Source organism: Chroicocephalus ridibundus, chromosome 6, assembly GCF_963924245.1.
Source record: "Chroicocephalus ridibundus chromosome 6, bChrRid1.1, whole genome shotgun sequence".
In the NCBI taxonomy this organism is placed as follows: domain Eukaryota; kingdom Metazoa; phylum Chordata; class Aves; order Charadriiformes; family Laridae; genus Chroicocephalus; species Chroicocephalus ridibundus.
The window spans coordinates 10,968,048-10,987,119 of record NC_086289.1 but is presented as its reverse complement, the minus strand read 5'-3'; the positions used below and the strand labels follow the sequence as shown (position 1 = coordinate 10,987,119).

Here is a 19,072-nt window from a genome sequence, read left to right as displayed (position 1 = left end):
AGCTTGGAATCACCCGGAGCAGGGACCGTCTGCAGCCTCAGAGCCCTCCCAGGCTCCTGAATGACCCACCTCCTCCCCCTAAGGCGAGAGGAACTTTTAGCACCTTTAAAAGAGGAAGCCACAAACCACAAACGGGGCCAGGGAAACAGAGAAGCAAAACAGCCCCTCCGCTTCGCAACAAAACAGGCCGTGACTCAGGGGTCAGGATGTCACCTTGATCTGCCTTTTAAACGGTTCTGCTCCAGTACGTACCCTGGTAGAGATACATAAACCATAAAAAGCTTTCATTGTAGAATTTCAGAAACTACCTGGAATGGGACAAAGTTATCGAATGAATTATCTTTGCAGGTTACTTTTAAAAAAAAATAACAAAGAAACCCCCAAAAAACCAAACCACACCAGAAGAGCTTGTTAAATGTCATATTAGCAAACAGTTTAATTTATTAAAATGACTCCAGTACACCTCTGTGCTTCTACAACAGACACGGCATCACACGTAACAGGTAAAACGTGGTAACATTCTCAAGGAAGCAGTATCAGGCTCATTAGCACAGAAACACAAGAGCAACGGCATCTCACATCACCTCCCAGCTCACCCTTCTTCGACACGGTGACTCTGACACTTCTTTGTGGAGCAGGCAGGCAGCGGAACGCGAGCGTGTGCACATGCTTCCTAATCCATAGGGGTGAATAAAGCTCTATACTGTCAAGGAGGCAGGCATGCCTCCCACGTCGGCGTGAGTAAACGCATTAACATTTATGATCCCTGGGGGCCTGGGTAGCTGGGGCAGCATGGGAAGTGGAATTTTACATTTTCATCACTCTCAAAATGTGAGATCTAAAGGATGCACATGGAAAGATTACGTTTTTCGTATCACGAAAAGATCCTGGCCCAAAAGGACTTGCACACCTGAGTAATACGCTCATAAGAATGATGAGGCTCGTGTAAGTCTTTATAAGAGCAGAGTCTTAAAATACATTTGTGGTAATTCAGGGCCAGTCCCTTCTTCTTTACTGGTTAACTTTACTGAAATTAACTCAGCCTGGCATTCTATCAGCACAGGAAACATGAGAGGTTAATAAAATCAGAAGACACTGAAGGTGTAAATACAGTGCAAAATTGTTAGTTTTCATTTTTGACTGTTACAGCCTGATAATTTGATATTCTGTGCTTTATTTTCAGGGAAAAGCATAGTTGTCGTGTGTCATAATATACACGCTTGCATATATATGTATACATACACACTTGCTGCAGAATGCAAAGGCTTCCAGTGCCATACGATTCGTAGTGCTGACTTCTCACATGCAGGTTTTCTTTCATACAAAACCAAACCAGTTTTAGAGGTGCCCCCTCCCTCTGCATACTAAGTGTATTCATTAGTGTGTATTCACATGCATTATTATCCTACTCACTGATTTATATTAACCAGATTTATTTTTTTATTATTTTTTTAAAATGTAAGCCATAAGTTATCTTAGTTGCAACACCTAGCCAGAACACTCCAGTGACCACAGTACTCCTGGGTTTTATGGTAACTAATACATCAGTTGGCAGAACATTCTTAACAAAACGTCTCAAGTTTTGTTTGCTTCATATTGCTTCATCTTTTAAAAAGCTTTTTTATGTACAGTCTTCGTTGTTAGCACACTTCAGATTTACTGAAATGCAGTAAACTATGAGAGCTCGTTATTCAGAAGCACCTAGTCTTTTTTTGACATTAAATGGAAGCCATCAGCAACGACCATTGTACGGAGCATTCCCCAGGCTAACGGACAGTGCACATCAGCTACTATGAGATGAAACTGTTTTCTAAATAGCTAGGAGACTTCACAAAACAAATTCTGTGCGATGTAGTCACTATCCTGCCAAGACAGCAGAAGGACGTCAGAACAAAAGCAACTCTAGGGTCAGTTTCTATCTGTATTAACGTAGCTTTGGTTCAGAAATTCTTTAAGTGTTGTAGAGCACCTGGTTTAGTGACAAATGCATGCGTCTCACAGTGCTAACAGTATAATGCTAATAAACTATAAACTGCAGGTTTCAAATATTAATAGCATTTAATAAAAAAAATCTATAGAAATACTCTTGTTGACAAATGTGCAGTACAAATGCGAGCTCCTTGGCCACAAACTCAAATTGTGTGCATCAGTTTTGTGCTGGCGTAACAGTGCAAACGCTGGGATTCAAGTATGCTTTTCCGTCTTTACGTTAAGCAACAGAGACTACAAGATGAAGTTTGGGGGATTGCTCACAAGGCCAGGACGTAAGAATCAAGCGAAACATTGCAGTAATTGAAATGGTTGATTTCCCTCACATAGAAGGCAATCTAAATGAGGAAAGCCACATTTCACAAGCAAACCAGCGTCACGTACCACCGAGTTATTGCTTCAGCTAGATCAGCTGTACTAAACACAGGCCTACAGCTTGCAATCGCATCTCCACTCGCATGAAGGGAAGATGAAATCTACAGTGCAAGTCCTCCATGCAAAAGGATCGCATCGCAAGACCAGAGTCCTGTTTCATAGGACAGAATTTATTCATCATTCAGTTTTGTCTGCAAATGTTTTGTTGTTGTTGTTGTTGCTAGTCAGTTAGATCAAAGTCAAAAATACACGTTTATGGTATTTCTGTGTTTCTCTAGAGGTTACTATTTCATGCCAATTTAGATCTGCTCAACAACAGAATATAATATGAACATTCGTTTTCAAAGAATTGCAAAAGTTATTGCTGAAATTTTTAGGGCCAAAATTAAAAGTTATTTCACCAAATCAAGGCTTTACTCCACTTTAAAAAAAAAAAAAAAAAAGATATCTGAAATCCTATTAATTAAAAAAAACAAAACCAAACTTAATAGCTTTCTTCAATTAAATAATAATCTAAGATTTTACAAGATATTCACATTCAGGCAACTGTCTCCTGACTTTCATCTGGCTGAATGACAGATGCCATAATAAAAAAAAAAAAAAAAGAGAACGCTACTCTCACATTCTTCATGACAGCAGTGATTAGTGCAATTTACCACTGCACTACACAGCTCTAATAGTGCAAGGTGTGCCTGCTAACAACGTTTCTCACAATCAGCTGCTACATGATCATTATTCTCAGATGTCTGTAACTGTTATTCTCATTAGAATTTTGGCATTTACGTTAACATTTATGAAAAACTATGGCTTTATCCATGAAACATATATCCTGCCTAAGCAAAATTTTTAAACCATTTATTTAAAACAGTAAAACTGAATAGGAATGAAAGTTACTTGTTTATGCCATAAGCTGTGTTGCCACTAAACTCAAGATCTCAGGGTTAGCTACAGATCACAAATATGTGCATTTGTGCATCTGTTACAGTCTTTAAAAGTATACTTAAAACATAACACTGATAAAACTTCACTCTTCATTTTAAACCTAATTCTAATAATTTATCTTATTTTTTGCAACATGTTTAATTACTTGTATCCAAAGTGTCATCTGAGTATCGCTGGATTACAACAGGATTGGGACTGTAAGAAACCCATAAATGCATACATATGAAGGCACTTGTCTTCCAGTAGTTCAAGTCAGAGAAGGCCTTACCCAGACAGTGGCACCTTACACTTTGAAGGATTAGCGAATGTCCCCAGGCTTTGACACAGTCTCAAAACCTGTCTTCATGTCCCTGGACAAAGGTGCTGTATGTGGTCTATAATACCATGAAGCTCATGATGAATTCCAGTAGTTTTTGCCTGTTGCGCTGAGGTAGGAACGTAGTGCTTAGTTCCAAAATGGTGTCTCTTCTTTGCTTCGTCTGATTGAAAACCTAAAGCACAGCAGAAATATATGTAAGTATGACCATGCTAAACAAATTTCCTTTCTTTTGTGATTAAAGTTTTATGGTCTATACTAAAGTTACCCTCATTTACAAGGCCCCCCCCCCCCCCGCGCCCTTTTCCTTTCTTGAAGGCTTTGGTGGCAATTCCCTTAGATATTATTAGAATTCACTCAACACTGAAGCCCTTTTAAGTGGTTAAGGAAGAAGAGGAACTGAGGAATAAGCAGAATGTATGATAAACAGCCAACTCCTAACAGCAAGGGACAAAACATGCACTCAAAAAGCATGCAAGACGGAAGTGTAAGCACTTTGAAAACAAATTCAGATGCTATGCTCTGAACAGATGCTCAGCAGGTGCTAACTAGTTCAACTTTTCCAATAGCAGAATGAACTAGAATTAAAATGATGGATTCGATACGCGCTTTCTTCGCAGCTCTTACAGTGTACAAGAAGATAGCTTTACTATAGGATTCACTATAGGCTAACTAGTGTTAGATTATTTAATACATCAGAATTTAAAGACAAAGACTTCAATAGCAATACTTTGCCCAAATGCTGATGCTTACAAAATTATAATGCTAAATCCCATCTGGCATTCAGGAAACCATGTCATTCTGATGAAAGAAAAACTCATTATTTGCAAAATCTAGATAGGTGATTTAAAATTCAAAATGCTAATGGTAAAGTGCAAAACTGATCCTTTATTTTCAAGAACACCTGTACCCTCATGGTCTATTTTAGGATGGTTCTCCTGGAGCATCAATCATTTGTAAGCCAAAATTCAGTAATTAATACTTTTTGAAGATTTAAGTAGTCCTTCAAAGTTAAATTTAGCCATTACTGAACACAGAGCATGGTCTCAGCCTTCCAACATTGTCACTGGGGTCTAATAAGGACATGGAGTAGAGCTGTGAAGAGAAGTACCTGCTCACCTAGCCCTTACCTAGACAGGTTTTCTCAGGGGCACGTTTGCACAGATACATTCGCAGATTTCAAACTGACACTGAACAGATTCCATGAGTTGTCAAGATTGGGCTCGTTATTAAAATGAAACTTAACAGTCTCCAACTTTGCTCACCGAACACTTACCCCAATTTCCTTAAAGACTTTGACTGCGTTTTTCACATGACTGTAGGTAGCACTCTCAGCTGCAAGAAAGAAAACCCAGAGATAAACAAACTGGAATTGAATTTGGCCTACCTTGCGCTAAGAGGAGCGGAACGAATAAAATACAGTTCCAAAACCAGTTTAACATACCATATACAGCAACATTCTTCTCTGTCCTGCTTATTAAGTGCCTGTGTAACTTTTGAACGTATTCGGACTCCGAAACTGGCCCACTAAAATTGTGCACGAAGATGACAGCAGAGCTATATGCCTCCAGTAAAGGACCCAACAACCTCTGCAGGAAAGTGATGTACTGCTGGTGCTCTTGAGACTGGCTCACCTAAGAAAGGGCAACAAGAGCTTAAGTGACAGAGACCAGCGGAAACAAGAAACGACCTGCAACACAGCACATGGCAAAATGGCAGCCCAAGTAATTCTTAGTACAAAAAGGAGGACAAGGGCAAAACACAGCACGTTATGAAAGCGTGGCAAAAAAGCAGTTTACCACGAGGGACAAAACGGGCACACTACATCACAGATCAATGCTACTTTTTTCTCCTCCGGGATATTAATAAGTATTTTCCTAAGATAAAATTAAAGGCATCATACTGTCCTGCAGCCAACAGAAGGGTTGCCAAACACTCACAGAGATGGACGGAAGTTTCCAAGTGTTAAGGAGATATCCTAAACAGTATTTGTGTCAGCTCTGTGAGAAAACTGGTGATATGTCTAAAATCAACATGATCAACCTATGAAGCGAAATTTCATCTGAACATAAATACCAGCCGGATGTGCCTCTTTTAGAGTGCATGCTCTCAGTAAAGAATATAACATTTAGATACTAAGATGCTTAAACCTTCATCAGTTTTCATGACACTAACCATCACCCTTCCACCTCCCTACAAGATTATTTGATGTTTATTCAGCTGTTTTCCCTAGGGGAAGGAGAGAAAGGCGTTTTACCGACTGTAGAAAAACACTACAGACTAACACTACGAAACAGCAAAAAATAAAATTATCATTTACAAACTAGTCAAGCAGTTTGTATCTCTCACAATGGACTTCAACGTTATTAGCCTTAGGATAATATTACCTTCAGGTAGCAATCTCTCTGCTCTTCTCCAAAATCACTGTCTTCATCTTCCTCATCACTCCTCCAAGATAATGGCTCAGGGAGTTTTTTATCCCATTGCTGTTCTGTAAGACTAGGGCTAATGTCCTCCTGATCATCCTGCTTAAATTTGAAAGACAAAGTGGTAAATATCTAAAAACCCCAGATCCAGGCAAACAACAGGTTTATTTTATAATCTCATCTGACTTAATCAGTCCATTCATTAACCAGTATTTAATGAAAGCAGGTGAGATCCAATTACAGACAGGGCTGAGACAAGCACAGAGAAGAGACATTTGGTGAAAAAGACTTTCTTTAGTTTGCCTGTCACATAAAAGTGAAAATCTTTGCAAGCGTTGCTGAATGTTCCTACCAGAGGCCATGCAGTAGCAGTTGCCAGGAAAGTGTTTTTACTTGTTAGGACAGAAAGTTGCGATGCTATCTGTATGGGGATGTTGCTGAACTCTGTACTAATGTTGCCTTGAAGACAGAGTAGTAAACGCTGTGTAATTCTATTACAATAGCTGAAATCTCAACCTAGAATGCCACAAGTTGCTATTTGGAAGTGGTAACTTACTGCCTCTAACGATGCTGTTCTTGCATTTGTCCCAAAAGTGAGATACTGGTTGGAACAGAATGAGCCACTTTCAATCACAAAGGCCCTAAAGTGTTTAAACCTTGATCACGTTGACATTAGGACCCCTCCACCTGTTGCATCACAGCAATTCCCTTCTGTTAATCACCCTGACAAGCACCACCCAAGTTTAGCCTACAAATGCCTCAAGGTAATCCACGCTCAGAGCAGGACATGGATTTACACTTACATTTATTGGCAGGTAGCTGTCTTAGGTAAATATACATTTCCTCAACCTTTTGAGATGAGCGTGTGACAGCAAGGATACCACTGGTGGAATTTTTTTAACTTGAATATTGAGAGGGGAAAATGAGTTCATCATTTGCTTTTAATCTATTTAGTAAAACCATCTATTGTAGTAAAACCATCAATTAGTAAAATGCTTTGTAAAGTTGTAAAGCATTGTAACCTTCCCCTGCAAGGGCATCGTGAGGTAATCCACCAGAGACAATAAGCACAAGTGACAAACATACATACTAGATCTACATGAACAGCAATTTTATTCTGTTGTGCAATAATGCAGGTCTGTCAGAAGTTCAGGTCTACAGTAACTGAGGTACAACAGAAATACTCCACCTGACTGATCAACGTCTGATGCAATATTCAATTTCAACAACACATCTTCAGAGATGAGTTTTAGAGATAGTAAACACACTCAAAAGAATAAGGGAAGCCTTACTGTCAATCATTCACCTTTTTTTTTTTTTTTTTTTTTTTTTCCCCCTCAAAGTCATAGAACAGAAAGATTCTTCCAAAGGTCATCAGTGCTAAGTCGGTGAGGAAAGACCCTCCACGCAGTAACTCCATTTACAAATGGGAATCAGGCAAGATTAAAACCAAACGGATAACAGACATCTCGAAGATGTGATTACTGTCATAATATGAACAACAAAGAAAAAGCCCTCTGCAGCGAACGAAGAATGTCATCCTTCCAATCTTACACTCTGACCAAATGTTTTATTTTGAATGAAGCAAAGGTCACAAAATAAATTTTGAAAAATATCTCTCTGATAACATGATCACTATGTGTCAGGAATATTTCTTAGCTTTTGAAATAGACACTAGAATCACAGGAAAATAATAAAAAAAAAAAAGCAGGGATCAATCAAACTCAATTTAATGGGAAATTTATCAATGTATTCTTATTAGCATAATTAGAAATAATTAGAAGGGGCAGAAGCTAGCTGCCTTCTTAGAGAACAGGTTGTAAAAACCCCAGAAACATCTCCAACCTGTCCAAGTCACGAAATAACCATTGCTTAGTGTTTGCACTTATTATGCAAATTCTTAACATTTTAAAAGGAGTAAGCAGGTCCAGAGGTTTTCAAAGTTCAAGAAATTTACTGAGGGAATATATCCCCTTTTTAAGCATTCAAATATTCCATCAGTGGTGTGTATCAGACAACACAAATATTTACATACTGCCTAAAAGCTATCCATATCCCAGCGATAAACAGCAAAGTACCAGACTCAGCATCTGAAAGAACCCTCAAGACAGGTTTCGTGCTTGAGCAGAGAGAGGTGCACATCTACTGCTGTCCACACCTATTTTCCTCATCTGTCCCCAGGCATGGAACATACAGGTTTCTTCCTAATCCTCCGATTAGCATTGATTTTTGGATTTATCTAATAACGATTACAATTTAATGCACGACATCATGTCAGTAGTTCAGATAAAAAGCAAGCAGTAGTAACTCCAAAGAAGGAGAATGTTTAATATCCAGGTATAACAAGTAAATGGTCCTACGGTTACATATATTGAAAATGGAAGCATGTATCAAAAGGAATGCAGTAAGATTAGAGTGAAGCAGTGGCCACTAACAAATACACCAGAAGCAGCTCTAGCCTCCTTTGAAACTGCAGAGCTGCAAGAAGAAAGCAGCCAAATATGTAACACTCTTCCACGCGCTCTTTAGATTTTGTTGCTTACTCCTGGGCGCCAAGGTTTCTTTATTGTGCACAACAAGAGTTTGGGAAGCAAAGGCATGCTGTGACAGCTGCCCCCCGGTCCCCAGGCTTTCTTTACCGTGTGTGCCTCTGGCAGATTGCAGCACACCGCGCCTCCAGCTCCTCCCTGCAACTGCAAACTGTGCTAGCAGGGGAGGCTTACACTAATTTCGAGATGGATGTAAAGAAATCAAAGAATGACAAAAGATCTGGAATACTGACTCCTGTAGAGTAAAAAGTAAACATCCCTGTAGCTACGCTACAATTTGAAAGGGCTCCAATAATAATATAAAACCCCATTTTACAAGACAGTATAAAATATGTGTCTTCCTTGGTAGGTTCAATGGTACAAGGAAATTACACACAAGAGTCATTCATAGCACCACAGGTGACTATACCCAAATGTCTGATGCTTATAAATGTAAGAATGTAAGTAGCATCAGTCCTGCACTTGTTAAATTGTTATAAGCTTTCAGTAACAGCATACATTTAAAACAAGACTCACAACTAAGCAGCATAAACTACAAGAAACAAAACTCATTTAGTATCTCTACCACCTTACCTCGGCCACCAGAAGAATGCCATATTGTATCAGCCTTTCCACAGATTCATGGCAAACTTGATAAATCACCTGGCAAGGCTGCACAACGTAAAAGAAATGCACTGAAAAAATCACATCCATTATACCCATTATAGCAACACCAGTTCCCTGTTCAATACGAATGCTTTAGATACAGTAGTATTATTCCTTTTAAGCAAGTTATTAAATTTTTACCAGCATAATCCCAATGCACCGCTCTTATGTTTGTCCTGACCGACAGGCAGACATTAAAAAAATTACAGTGAAATAGGATATTTAGAATTTGTCCAAGTTTTTTCAAGAAATGCATTACTACGCTGGTAGAAAACCACATTAAATATTCTCTCCTTTTAATTGCCTCTAACTAAATTTTAGTTTGTTAACAATTCTAGAATAAAATCATCATAAAACTAAAATCATTGAGACTCATATCAGCATATTATTTGGAATTTAAAGGAAGGTACACTTTTAAGAAACTCCTTTGTGTGTTTTGAAACTGAATAAAAAAAATAACCTCTTTCACATGGTTCATAATCATGTAGGAAATATTTTCTAAGTTAAAAAAAAAACCATTCAATTATTAGCTCTGAAAGCAGAAGGATAAAATTATTAAAGAACCCCACCATATGAGCTACGTTACTGCCCGGACAAAATTACTAAATTTGGCTTATGCTTCATTTAAAAAGGCACAAGTATGTGTGCAATTTAAGAACTAATTAAAGAATCTCGAGAATTTTAAGTAACTTCTGCATATAAGAAAAAAACCATCTAGCACTTAAAATTGCAAGTACACAGAGTGTAAGTATAGAGAATGTCTGAAAACCGAGATAACATCAGCTTCAACATAACAGATAACAGAGTCAAGCCATGTTTAAAATTGCCACTAAGTACTAGGTGTGGCACGCTGTGACTATTGCACTCCTATGCAAATTAGCAATATCTTTAGAATCTGGAGCCTTAGTTCCCAGCATAACTTCAATCATCTATGCAAACTCATATGAGTTGGGTACTCTCAAAGACTTGTATTTGTTTAAGTAAAAAAAAAAAAAAATATTAAATAGTTTGGGCAGAATGCAGATACAGTTGTGATGGTCTAATGACATAAGCGACACAAAATCTGTTAGAAGGCAATAAAAAGCCCAACCTCAAGTTGTGGGAAGCTGATAGAGAGAGGGTGAGCAGCTTTTCTTTCCTGGGAAAGGCCTAAAGCTGGCACAGCAGCAACGCTGCAGGCTCACCCCAGCATCGCCCACTTAGACCTGCAGGAGCAGCAGGCGTGCAATCAGTACGTATCCCCGAAACCAAACTGATTGATTTTGTCACGCCTTGCCAAGGAAACAAGGTAGTGCAGGAGTCTGGCAAGTTAATTCACGTGTTGTCTTAGATCAGACAACTTTTCGATGAACTGTTCTGACGGAACTACAATCGTTCGGATGCTTCCTTGAAGCAAATGAGAACAATGCTATCTTCCATTTTTTAATTATATTCAACCTCTTCATACCCACTACCACCAGACTGAAATCATCAATTCATTTTAAAGTAACATATGCAGTTACAAGCAGAACAAAAATTTGAAACATGGACGATTAATGCAATTACTTACCAAAGATATAGTAAATTCATTAGAGAGCAAGTAACACAAGCTGGCAGCTTTTCGGACCAGATGTTCTTGACTAATCAAACTGGGAGAAGCACCATTGCTACCATTTCTGTACCTCCTGCTCTGAACCGCATGAAGACTGCAGGCTAGAGCAGAAACAAACATAAGCAAAGTTTGTTTTTCCAAAGAGGTTTGTAGTAAAGGAAACCTAAAAATTTTGTTTTGTCTCTTTCTAGGCCTAAAAGCAGTCAAACGTTTCACATGCAACTGAATAATAAAGGACAGAATTCACCACTATTCCATTTGTGTCCACTTAATGTCAGACTGAAACAGAATCTCATGAAAATATCGGTGACAAAAGCACAGGTTTTGCCATGTTGCCTAAGGCAGTGACCAAGGCATGAATATTTCCAAGAAAGATAAAGGATAATGAGAAAAATGAGTGAAACATTCTACAAAGCAATACGAAGTTCACGTTAAAATTGTTTTTGTTAGAGTAAACATGGGCTGAAGCAGGAAGGGAAGAAATAGATATAAGTAAATCACGTGAAAAAGGGGGGGTGGGAGAGATTGTGCAGATACTTTTGACTTTCATGGGTCACAAAAAAAGTCTTTCCTTGGTAAACCCCAACACGTACCAATAATGGCCTCTTTAATGAATACATGAAGTACTCCATTGCTGTAGAAGTTGAGTTCAAAGACAGCAGGTATCGTTGTGCTGGGAGTGATGAAGAACTCATTGTTTCGGCTAGTGTTCGTGATATTTACGCAGTTCCCCAACAAGTGGATGGCATGCATGACAACATCATCCGAGTTCCCTGAAAATCCCAAATCAAAGTCACGGGCCAAGACCTCCTCCTTCATGGAGAAAAAATCTTCTACCAACCTGGAAAGATCTGTTCCCTAGAAATAAAAACAGAATCACAGAGTGAGACAATATTTCTGCACAGAAGAATGTATATAGCAAACGTATACAGCAAGAACGTATATTAGAAAATCTTATTTTCACAGAGATTTTCCTGAAATAGTCCACAGGTTTTGAATTACATGCAATTGTATTTTAAAGCCACGCAGCTATTTGAAAATCCAAGTTTTTGGTTACTTCTTGGTTTATTTCACAACCTGCAGAGACCTGAGCTGTTCGTTCAGAACATGTTAGAGATATCATATTTCCATTACCTAGGCTATAAAATGAATGATCAATTATCTGGGAATATTGTAACCGGTAGAACTTCTCTTCAGTTGTTTGGGGGCATGAGGAAAAGCCTTTCCTCAAGCACTTCCTTTCCTTGGTTTTTGTCACAATAGCTTCAGATCACATTGTAAAATTTTCTTTTAATCCCATTATTTTAGGAAATTGGAAAGACTGGACTGACGGGAATAGGGATACTGCCCTTGACTAGGAATATTACATATCTCACTAATATTTTTCAATTTGTTCTTGATTTATATGCAATACAAGTTTCAGATTAGAGACAGAACGCATTTCAGAAAAAATGCTATGCACATTTATAGGAGAGAAAAAAAATTTCTTCCATGCCCCATGCACAAGACGTCAGTTAAACATTTGCATCATTTTGCCATCGTGGTATAATGTTCTAGTACCAATGAACAGCAAAACTCATTTAAAAATTAACAGAAGAGTTGCTGGAATATTCAATAGCAAGTGGGTTTAAGATCTAAAAAACAATCTTAACACAATGAACAAAAACAATGTATTCTTTTTAAAAGCATAACTACAGTTTGAATTATAAAAATCTATTTCCACATGAGTATTTATTATCATTCCGTTAATAATGGCTTATCTTCAAGCATCCACTACTAACTAAAATATTAGCTCTCAGACTACCTGAAATCCACTTTAATTTAATTCCATCTTTCCTCTTTTATTAGTATTATACAATAGTAGAATGCATACTATTTTTTTAATTAACAAGGCCAAAGCAATGTTTGGCTATTTAAGCAGCATGGAAGCCTTACCTGCCTGTGTCTATATAGCAGCAAACAGGCAACAATGTGGGTAGACATCACAGCACAGGATTTGTTAGCCGCTAGAGGTAAACAAGATAAACTCGTTAAGCACCTGGGAAGTTCAGAACATTATTACAAATGCAAGAGTACCCGCTATTTAAAAAAGAAAAATAATAGTGATACTGGCACAGAACCGTACCTTCTGAATGAAATACAAAATGTGTTATGTCTATATGGTAACAATATTAAAGTAATCAAATTAAAGTAACTTGAACTGAGAAGGCTGAATAAAGCTTAAATGTTTACTAAGCTAAGTGCCAGTCTGTATGCATCTCATACCACAAATCACAGACACAGTGACTGAAGCATACACCACAAAACCTGTAAACCCTGGCAACACTGGTCAGCGCAGCAAGATGAGTTCACGTGAGCAGGATCTTAGATAAATGCCATTAAGACACTGCAATAACTTCTTTCATTAAATGAAATCAGTGTATCAAAACGACAATCAAATACTTCAGATTACAGCAACTTGAGTATACCAGTACAAGGAACACAAAAGTTAACAAAACAGAGTAAAAGGTTAAACTTAATTAGAAAGAGAATTTATTATACTTTGAAGAGGAGGGAGGGAGAGAGGCAAAGGATGGAGAATTGTCAAGAGAGCATGTGAAATCATGAAATGACCACCTGAATGGAGGGATTCGTGAAGTTAAAAATATTACCAAACAGCAAGTTCATGCAATCAGCAAAACAATACAGGTAGCAGATAGTGATAATGTAACACTTACTGAACAAAATATGCTCAGCCAAGTTGGATATCAGCTCTCTTCGGAACGGCTCACTGGTGATATCCCTGGAGTTGGGCAGCGAGGCCTCTGTACCTTCATGCACAGTATCATTAGGTCTGAATACAGAATAAAAAATTCACAGTATGACATTTAGATTTACAAAATGTAAAATAACCTAGACTGATTTTTTTTTTTTTTTTATACACTAACTGAACCACAGCACAGAAAACCACTATGCAGTCTGGTAAGGGTACAAAAATGTTATGTGTAACAAGCTCCACAAAAATTTTCATGCCTACGAACTTTTCCACATCATTTCTTCACACTAAACAATCATCCAAGATAAGACTACCAAAAGAAAAATTGCAATACAGAACATGTAGCTTGTGCTACTGGCTATCCCTGATTTTGCCATTACACCATTTGCACCTCATGGCTCTTTTCCCTTCAATGAATACGGACAACAGTAGAGTAAGCAAACCTGCCTAAAAGGCAGTTTCCAGCCCAGCCTCTCTACCAACTAGAAGTAGTTTTACATATGGACATACATACCTACCTGTAGGACCTGTATGGACCTACCTAAATGGCTTTATCTCTATTAGAACCACACAGGTTTGCAGAAGTCAAGCTAAGACCTCAACTGAAATGTTTATCTGTGTAACAAATGCAGATCTAGCCCGTGAGCACAGTTTTGCATTTCTGAGTGACAGTCACCTCCTTGAGCAAGGGGTACTCGCTCCCAAGTCCTATATGCTTTGAGATTATACCAAAGCCCACCCGAAATGTTTGTGAGGTTTCAAAACAAATCCTTCATTTTTCATTGTGTGTCATTTTTCCCCTAAGTTATTCCATAAAATTTAAACTCACAGAGGTCACAAAAATAAAAAATAAGAAAAAGCCAACTCGAGCTTATTTAAGCAGAACTCCCCAGACAGAATGCAACTCTCATAATAAATTGCAGACTTGCAACCCTGTAAGTTCTTAGTTTTTCTATACACTATTAGGTTACCTTTAGGGAGCTCAAGCACTGCTTGCAATGCAGTGCAGAACACTAAAAAGACAAACAACCCCCAACCTGTTCTCCCTCTACCCAACACCCAAAAAATTTCTACCTTGATGGAAGTATAGCTGGTAACAAAGCTTGTTCCAAAGAAAGAGGAGCAGGCACAGGTTTTTGGCTTTGGCTGTTTACATATTCCTGTTAAGAGAAGACTTGTTATTTTTTATAGATTTTTCCACTTTATTCTTGCATTCAAATGATAATACTATTATATGAAAAAGGCAATTATTCAAAAATACACTGTGATTAAAACTAGCTCACACTAAAGGAGAGGTAATAAGGTCAGAGAAATTAAGAGTTTGCAACATTTTATCCACTTTCAATTTTATTTTATGTAAAGGCAAACTTTCCACAGCAAGGAATCCATACTTCGTAAAGAACACTGCAACAAAAACAATACATAACCCCTGTCAGCACCCTGCTGGGAACAACTCCTTTGAGACTAGCTTCTCCATGATTAAATTAATGAGAACTGCCTTCATTAACATGAATGAGAGCAAAGTCTAATACCCTTTCAGAACCAACACGGAGACTGTAATTAGTGTTTGCTGCTGCTTTCCTCAAAGGCCAGGATAAGAGAATTCTCCGTGGGTAAACACCAGTGTAGAAACTCCAGTTGCAAGACCCCTCAGAGTTCCAAAAACTAAAGCCCCCAGGAAGCAGGCAGGGTACGGCATGTTTGGAATACCTGAATCCCAAATTTCTCAAAAACCAAACACCTCTCCTTCACAGGTTACCATGTACATTACTCTGTTTTCAGGACACAGTGTTCCTTCAGTTTCTATAAAGACTGATGTGGGAAACTAAAGAGCCACTTAACCTGCTGGTCAGGAAAACAGTTCCCTCCCAGGAAAGCTGCTTAAAAGACTTTCCCAGCCGGCTCACTCTCTTCTGCTTCTAAGCCTGTGCCATAGAACTGCACAAGCCCAAAATTAACCCCCAAAACTCCTCTCCTTTAGAATAACCTGCAGTGACATAACTACATCGATTTAAAAATACAGTTACACTTCTGCAAATCTTGGTTAAGGCATACTTAAACAATTTATGTCATTTATTATCTGTCTGGAATACGAAAATGAATACGCGAGCAAATGAGACTTGACAGAGGTTGCAGCGAGTGCTTATCATTTCACTAGATTAAGAGGGCAGATAACCTTCTTTTCCTTACACTGATCCAAGAACAATTGCTAACTCCCTACCAAGAATAGCCTGGAAGTGACCCAAGCCTTCTCCTTTGGAAGTGAATTAATATCTTTTCCTACTACGCTAATTATAATGCAGTGCAGACGGTCACAATAATTTCATGCTGCGGTAATTGAACCCTCCAAGCTCTCCAACCTACTGCTTTTCTGAGAGAAGTAGGGCAGAAAGAAGAACACCTAATTAATTTGAATACTATTCTAGTAGGTTGTTGTTACAGTAGTTAATCTTATTAAAGTCACACTAAAAATAAGGTATACTGTAGCAGAACACAGATTAGTGAAATGTAGATAAATTAAGCATAGTACTAGCAGATTCTGCAAAGAAATCAGAGAAAAATTAAAAAGTGAAGGCAGCCAGTACTGCACCACCCCATTCCCTGAGAAACTAAACAGTATTTGGTGAACTAGTGTATGTAGTAATTGTAAACTAATAATGAACTATGACACTCAAAGAATATGCAGACTTTTATGATATATGATCCATGATACTTTTATAGCTTCTCATTTGCTTAGCAGTTTTAAAAATCCAGTGAGATGAGTGCCTTTCCTCAACAAGAGTGTAAAACAAGTACTCACGACAGGTGAATACTGGAGAACGCTATTCAGTTTCCTTCAACTCCAAATGCCTCTAAAACTTAAACTTAAGGATCATTTTAAAGATTGATTGTTAAAACAAAACAAAAAAGAACCCCAGGGAGAACACTTACGCCATTTCAAACCTAACACAACCCTTTGTATCAACTCTGAGACTATCTTAACACAAACGTGTCTGGAGACTCGTGTCTTCAGCAAAACAGGAATACTTTTGTCTCACAGACTGGACTTCAGCAGATAATACTAGTGATGATAACTCACAAAGAGAAAAATCAAAATAAACGTGCCCCGCTATTGAAACATCAAAAATGTCAAACCTTCAAGAAGATCTTCAAAATATCCAACTTACTTTTAAGGAAAATGGTTGTGCAAAATCTACTCTGACACACCCATAATTCTTCCGCAGCATTCTGAAGACTCCTCTAGCTATACTCCAAAGACTTTCATTCTTCTTAGGCTTGCCCTGGAAAACATGGGTGGTTGTTTTGGGTTATTTCCAATTTGCAATTAAAAGGTTATGTTTAAAATTAAAATGCATACAACAGCACACAAAACAAAGCTGAATCTTTTGACACACCTAATAACTTCAAGTAAATCTAGAGAACTATTGTTTTCCATAGGTACCCACTAGAACATACTATTTGTTATGTCATGAATTTGCATTTAGAAGTATGTCGCCCCTACCTCAGCACTTCCAATCAGAGATTTGCGATTCATGGCTCCACGCTCCTCAACGCTAACACCAAGTACACGTGACAGAGGACTCCTAGCCTATCATTTAACTATGTAACACATTTTCTTGCACATAAACAGAAAATCCCCTAGGCAAAACAAGTTGTTCAGTTGCTCTTACCAGCTGTTCACTGTTATAGTGACCTTCAATTATGCGATCATAAGAGATTCCCACAGGTATAATTAGGACGTCAGGAGTAGCATTTGATAAAAGAGCATCCACCACCACAGATAAAAGACCTGCTCTAGCTCCAGATGTCTTTCCACTTCGAGACCGTGTGCCTTCCAAGAATATTTCTAAAAACTGCTGCTGTCTCAGCAATTCTTCTATATGCTGAATACAAAAAGATTGGGAAAAAAAGGAAAAAATAAATATCTAATTATAGTGGAAAATTCACATTTGAAATATATTGTCAGCAACCACTTCCTTTTAAAAACACTGAAGATCATGAGTTGGCATGAATACTCGTGAAAAAAAAAAAAAAACAAAAGCAGTAATTCATGCTTGACACAAACCCAGACCAAACTGCAACTGAATCTGCACGAATATACAGGCAATATAATGCCATTTGTTCAAAACCAGCATCTCTAGCAACAGCTGATCTAGCCGATTTGCATACATCTCTCCTTCTGGTTCCTCAGTACATTCCATCTTCCAAGATGCAAATACAGCTATTACACCGAATGGCACAAAGGATTACACCAACCCTTCATAAACAGAGACTTCCATTAAGTTAACAGAATCAGCGTAGATATGGCCCAGCACAAAAGAAATCAGAGAAACAAAGTTCGACATTAATTCAGAGACTATTAATTCCACTTTCTTTAATAAGGATTATGCAAGGTGAAAATCTGCTCATCCTCAAAGGTGCCGGGCATTCCACTCTCTCTCATTCTACACATTTGAGACTTCATACAAAAATGTATCCTTTTTTTTCAGCATGAAACCTAAGACAAATTCACAGCAGTAAAAAAAATCCCCAGACTGATGGAACTCACTTTTCCACTTGCCACTGGACTGAAGTGCTCCATACAGAAACGAAGACAAGACATACGTACCACATAGAGCAAAGCTCTGTAGAGGAAATCCTTACGACCATCAGGACTCTGATCTAACTTCCGTCGAATGAAAAATCCTCCTAACTTGCGGATCAACGTGCTACATAATAAAGAAGAATTATACTCATTAATTTTAGTTTGCAGGAAACTTCTATATATCCAGTACAAAATTCCTAGCACACAACAGGAACCGAAATTACTGAAAATCCCAAAGACTAAAATGTATTACCCTATTTGCACATGATGGGACCACACAAATATTACTCTATTTAACTTCAGAAATAGGCTTCTCGACACTGTCTTGCTCTATTTAACGCCCTTGACAGAACACTTACCCTCTGCAGTGACCCTGACTGAGAAACCATTGTACATTGAGATGTTGGTGACCCCCCTAACAGTAAACCTGAGCTGGCGCAAGTCTGCTGCACATACAGCATGGCCTTCGTGCCCGTGCTGCACATACCCCTTGGCAGCAGGATCAGCTCAGCCAGCTAATTTTAAGAGAGCAGCCTGCAGGCAGCTCCCACTTAGCACCAGCAATTACGCCACCTGCATGGCCTTGCCTTTATCTAACAGTGCAGCAAGCAGTTCTCATGCGAACATCCTTTTCGCTTGACAGAAGAAACGATGAATAGAGTTGTTTTCTTGTAAGAAAACTCTACACAAGCTCAAATGACCAAAATGGGGTAACCCTTTCTGCAGACAGGTCTACCCAGCGTGTTGTGTGTGGATCGGAGGCCCGCTGGACACTGCACAACTTGGGATTCCCAGTGTCTAAAGGGATGTTAGATTACATGTGATAGTCTCTCTTTCTTTATACTGCTAGCCCTAATAAACTGCATTTTGATACTTTATAGAGTCTGAATGCCTTTCTT

At 38.4% G+C, this 19,072-nt stretch overlaps 1 protein-coding gene across 4 annotated transcripts in view; it reads right to left on the bottom strand.

Moving 5' to 3' along the window:
• Positions 1-408: 408 nt before the first annotated feature.
• GPAM (glycerol-3-phosphate acyltransferase, mitochondrial) overlaps positions 409-19,072 on the bottom strand; it is a 34,183-nt gene continuing 15,519 nt past the window's right edge. For 3 of the 4 annotated variants that reach the window (XM_063337680.1, XM_063337678.1, XM_063337681.1), the window contains exons 10-22: positions 18,198-18,297; positions 17,260-17,472; positions 16,756-16,869; positions 14,663-14,748; positions 13,551-13,666; positions 12,769-12,839; positions 11,427-11,691; positions 10,792-10,934; positions 9,171-9,248; positions 6,010-6,150; positions 5,067-5,256; positions 4,899-4,957; positions 409-3,797 (exon numbers count right to left, since the gene is read on the bottom strand). In XM_063337680.1, the coding sequence (XP_063193750.1) occupies positions 3,681-3,797; positions 4,899-4,957; positions 5,067-5,256; positions 6,010-6,150; positions 9,171-9,248; positions 10,792-10,934; positions 11,427-11,691; positions 12,769-12,839; positions 13,551-13,666; positions 14,663-14,748; positions 16,756-16,869; positions 17,260-17,472; positions 18,198-18,297 (1,693 nt within the window). In that variant the 3' untranslated portion in view covers positions 409-3,680. The remainder of the gene's footprint in view (positions 3,798-4,898; positions 4,958-5,066; positions 5,257-6,009; positions 6,151-9,170; positions 9,249-10,791; positions 10,935-11,426; positions 11,692-12,768; positions 12,840-13,550; positions 13,667-14,662; positions 14,749-16,755; positions 16,870-17,259; positions 17,473-18,197; positions 18,298-19,072) is intronic. The other variant, XM_063337682.1, reaches the window with a different exon arrangement.